At 36.1% G+C, this 4,891-nt stretch overlaps 1 protein-coding gene across 1 annotated transcript in view; it reads right to left on the reverse strand.

Annotated features, from left to right (window-relative positions):
• Positions 1-931: 931 nt before the first annotated feature.
• Positions 932-4,891, reverse strand: part of LOC106872708 (poly [ADP-ribose] polymerase tankyrase-2) — a 6,641-nt gene continuing 2,681 nt past the window's right edge. Inside the window, exons 3-4 of the mRNA XM_052972522.1 lie at positions 2,230-2,436; positions 932-1,599 (exon numbers count right to left, since the gene is read on the reverse strand). Of these exons, the coding sequence (XP_052828482.1) occupies positions 932-1,599; positions 2,230-2,436 (875 nt within the window). The remainder of the gene's footprint in view (positions 1,600-2,229; positions 2,437-4,891) is intronic.

Here is a 4,891-nt window from a genome sequence, read left to right on the forward strand (position 1 = left end):
AATTCCTCATCCACCTTATTCTCCCGACCTTGTTCCTTCAGACTACCATTTGTTTCGTAGTTTACAGAATCATTTGGGGGGCATAACTTTCGCAAGCCAGTCGGAGGTCAAAACTGACATTTCAGAGTTCTTTGCTTTGAAATCAAAAGAGTTTTACATTGATGGGATTAAAAAGCTTGTCAATAGATGGAAGGAAGTCATAGATAATCAGGGAAAGTACATTGATGATTAAATTTCAATTAAATATAACATTTGATCACTTGTTTTCTTTATTCAAAATTCGGACAGAACTTATGGGATGACCTGATAGTAATGTACTCTACGAGTACAGACTGCATTAAAAGAAAGAGGTTACAGCAATCCCTCGACTACTGCGGGAGTTACGTTCCAAAACCCCAGCGATAAGTGAAAATCCGCGAAGTAGAAACAGTACTGTACTATATATATTTTGTATTATCTTTATATTTTGTATATAGTTATTTTATTATAAATGCAAAACAACGCCACGGAGGAATCGACGTAATCTTAAAAAATAAACTGCGATAGATGAACCGTGATATAGTGAAGGATTATTGTAGTTATAATCGAAATTCATTTGATTACATGTGTACTCAAACAGGGTTGATCTGGGAGTTTAACAAAAACAACAATAACAGAAGAAATTAGTCTTTCCTTCGTTTTGGTCCCAAACTCTTTCAGAGTATCTCAAATATAATCAAATACATTGTTTGTGATAGAATAGAAAACTGCTTTTGTGTTGCACCCTTAATACATAAAAAAAGACAGAAAATTGAAACAGCAATTGTTTATTCTCCATACACACGAGCATGCGCGCGCGCACACACGCGCACACACGCACGCACACACGCACGCACACACACACACACACACACACACACACATGGACAAGCAATGGATGTTCGGAATGTACCTATTTTACACCATGTCGCTTCAATTTCGAAAACAAGCTGCTAAAACTGAATTGTTTTCTATGATTGTTTGATATATCAGAGAATGTTATCCTCGTCGGAGGGCGCTCTGCAAACGTTACTCTTTTACGAGAATGTTCTGGGGTCTTATCAAGAGTTACAGTTCTTGGAACACAGTTTTCCAGAGCTACACTTTTCCGGTGACGATTTCCAAATAACTTTTCCTTATGCTTTGCAAAGATTGAACTCTTTTGCGTACAATTTCCAAACGTTATTGCTTTTGGCGTTCGTTTTTCAAAGTTTAATGTTTCAGGAGGAAGGTTTTCAGTTACTGATGTGCTGCTTGAAACACGATGCTTAATCATTCTTGATGCTGAAGAACTTTCGGACGTTGTTTTACACGAAGAACATTTTTCTTGTTTCAAACTATTTGAAGGACCTTTTTCAAGTTTTACATTCATCGAAGGAGGTTTTCCTAGTTTTCCTACGCTCGAAGGACGTTTCCCCTGGGTTACTTTTTTTGTAGGACGGTTGCTCACTGTTGCAGCTTTCAGATGACTAGGAGGTTTAGTTTCTTTTGTATTTTTGTTTTCCAAGTCGGTAGATAATGGTAACCTGAATCTAAAACGGCTTCGGTTCAGCCACCACATATCCCGTTGGACATCATAACCTGTAAAGGAAATTTATAGTTTAATATATATACACCAATATGTATGTTTGCGTATGTACTTACATGTAGTGTGTGGATGTGTGTGTGTTTGTATTTGAATATACCTACATACATATAGTTTATCGAAACTGAATTTGTATCTCCCGATTTGAGTTTCAGGTCACTGCAATCTTCAGATAAGAATCCGCGCCTGAAGATCGTAGTAGCATGAAGCTCAAATGGTGAGACAAAGATTCAGTTTCAGTTAATGTACTCTACAACATGTATGGAACACTCCTTTCTCATTCACTTCACACAAGTCAACATACGTCTGTTTGTGTGTGTGTGTGTGTGTTTGTGCGCACGCGCGCGTTAGCACGTGTATGTCTATTTATGTATCATACTTAATGTATATATAAACTGTTGGCATACATGTATGCATTATTTCTCTCTGTTACACTCCCTATATCTTTCTTTTTCTGCCTGTCCTCTTCTCTTTCTTCTCCCACTCCCTTACATAAATACATACACATGCACTCATACATTCACGCCGAAAGATATGTTCTCAAACACATTTGTACAAAGCCTAACAACACATATTAGCCGTATCATAGGTACCTACGTTCATTCCTAACACGTCACTATATTTACCAGCTTTAACCAAACGCTTGGCAATGTCCTTATCTGGTAATAATTCACTATGAATGGCAGCATACAGAGCACTATGACCGTTTAGGTCAATGACTTCCAAGTCGCAGTTACTTTCGATAAGGAACTCCGCTGTATTAATACTGCCTTCCCAAAGACTAACAAGAAGTGCTGTCTGGCCACAGTTATTTCGTATTTCAGCATCAGCTCCTGCAAGAGGACAAAAGGTAATATGAAGAATGTTGCATAAAATAAAGAAAATTAGTATCTACTTATCTTCACATAGTATAGAAATATTTTGGGTAAGGTATTTTTCAAAACTTTTGCTTCTTTCAAGTTTAATGACTCGCTCCCGGGTGCTCTGAGTTATTCCCCCTTTATTTAAGATCATGCCATCGGCTCCTTATTGTTTAGAAACTTCAAGCAGTAGGATTTGTTGGAGGAAGAAAGAGCAAAGAAAATCTGAGATGAAGCAATATCAGATGCCTATGTTTAATATGTGTGGTTCTGGTTGGGTGAAGGTGATATTTCCTAGTTGTGCAATAATTCCTTTTCAAAGTATCTGCATTTCTTAAAAAGCTCTCACCTTGTGTTTAAATAGAGGTTTTGTTTATGAAGCTTTCAGGAGATTTTAATCTCGTCTGATGTGCATAGGTAACACTTTTTGCATTCGATTTAGATATAAAGGGGTAGCACCGACAATAGCAGCGTGGATATATATGATCGTATAGGATTATATATTTTAGATATGCTTGCTAAAAGTTCACTAGTATATATTTTGGTCTATACAAAGATGGCAAGTTAGTATAACTAAAAGCATTATTGACCATATTTTGAACAAATTGGAAAAGGACATTACCCACACATTCTGGGTTATCCATCTGACAATAATTGTAGACCACTAGCCGCGCTACTGTTGACTTCCTTGATGCTAAACTAGTTTTTAATAGTTAACTTATACACACCTCTCATGAAACAAAATGAAAGCTATCTCATATAAACGTAGAATCATACCAACCGCCTGATACTGTTTAGAAACCTCATGTATATCATTAGCCGCAGGATCTCTAATGAGTTTCTAATATTCAATAGGACAGTCCTTACTTAAAAAATAAACCCTTCTTAACTCGCTGATTCAAAGAGAAAAGTTACGTATTCATTTTATTCTTCATCCCCACAGACAAAAAAGGAGGAGAGATAAAATTATATAGTTCATATCCTTACTTCCATTTATGTAATACAGCAAGAGACCTCCTTACTCTAATAGAAAAACACTTTTCTTCTGAACATAGATATAGAAGACTTTTTAGCACAAGCAATCTTAAAATAAATTGTATCACAAACATGAAAAATATATCTCACACACACAAACGAAACCAAAGGTGCACATTTATGAATATTCTAATATATATCCACTAATCAGTTCCGGGATGCAGAAGGAAATTTTAAAGAATGTATCTAAGAACATCTGCTCATAAACATGTACACAAAAAAAATTTCTCTAAAATTGCCAACCGTGATTATGTACCTGTCTATCGGCGGAGGTCAATCTCCTTTAATCATAAATAAGAATTTTGTTCCCCTTTAAACAAACGGATCATTTTTGAACGACTGTAAAAATGACAGTTATAAGGGAAAGAACTCCCACCTCCAGAGAATGAATTATTCATTTTGATAGCGACTTCACTATTACCATTTTACCATTAAAGGGAAATAACACGCATCTTCTGAGGACGAATTGATCACCTTAGAGACCCGGTTTTTTTATAGTTGTTGGAAAATGTCTTTTTTTTTTTAAAGAATTCCAAATATTTCTCATATTTCTCGGTCCTACGAAATCAATAATTGATCAGACGACATGTCTATTAGTATTAATTTCTGAATACAAATACATTACTGTCTATAACGAGAACTATATATATATATATATATATATATATATATATATATATATATATATATATATATATCTTTCAATACTATTTTATCAAACATAACAGAAGAGAGAGGTGAGGAAGGAGAGAGGGAGAAAGAGAGAGGAGAGAAGGAAGATAGGGAAAGAGCAGAGGGCGAGAAATAACAGCAAATCACTTTCGAAGTACACTCTACACCTACAAAAGCGAAAGGACGTATCGGACGGACTGTATGGTCATAGGTACTGATAAGAGAGAAAGGTGAAATGAGAACAGCTGGATTGACTTCGATAATAAGTTTGCGCAAATAGTGCTAACATGAGCTTACCAACAGTAAAAACAAATATAGCAATATAAGTGTTATATTTGTGTTGAATTATTAACCATCTTACTAAGAATAACTCTGAGCACCTTTTCAAACTCCACCTGTCTAACACCTGTCTAACAACTGTCTAACACCTGTGGACATGTTTACAAAGTCAGAAAACAGCACAGCTCCCATGACTTTCGGAAACATTTTTTCACGCTAAGAGTTGCTGAAGTATGGAACAAACTGCCAGCATCAGTCGTTAGTTGTCGGAGCACTGCATCCTTCAAAACTTCCATGCTCCCTGAGATTCGCCAACACTACACCTGATTTTCTCCCCTCCATACACATGCAAGCATGTATCTGACTCATACACTGTTCACTTTTCAGACATTTGTACAATACTGCATATGCGCAAGAGTGGCTGTGTGGTAAATAGCTTGCT

Source organism: Octopus bimaculoides, chromosome 1 (assembly GCF_001194135.2).
Source record: "Octopus bimaculoides isolate UCB-OBI-ISO-001 chromosome 1, ASM119413v2, whole genome shotgun sequence".
Lineage (NCBI taxonomy): Eukaryota > Metazoa > Mollusca > Cephalopoda > Octopoda > Octopodidae > Octopus > Octopus bimaculoides.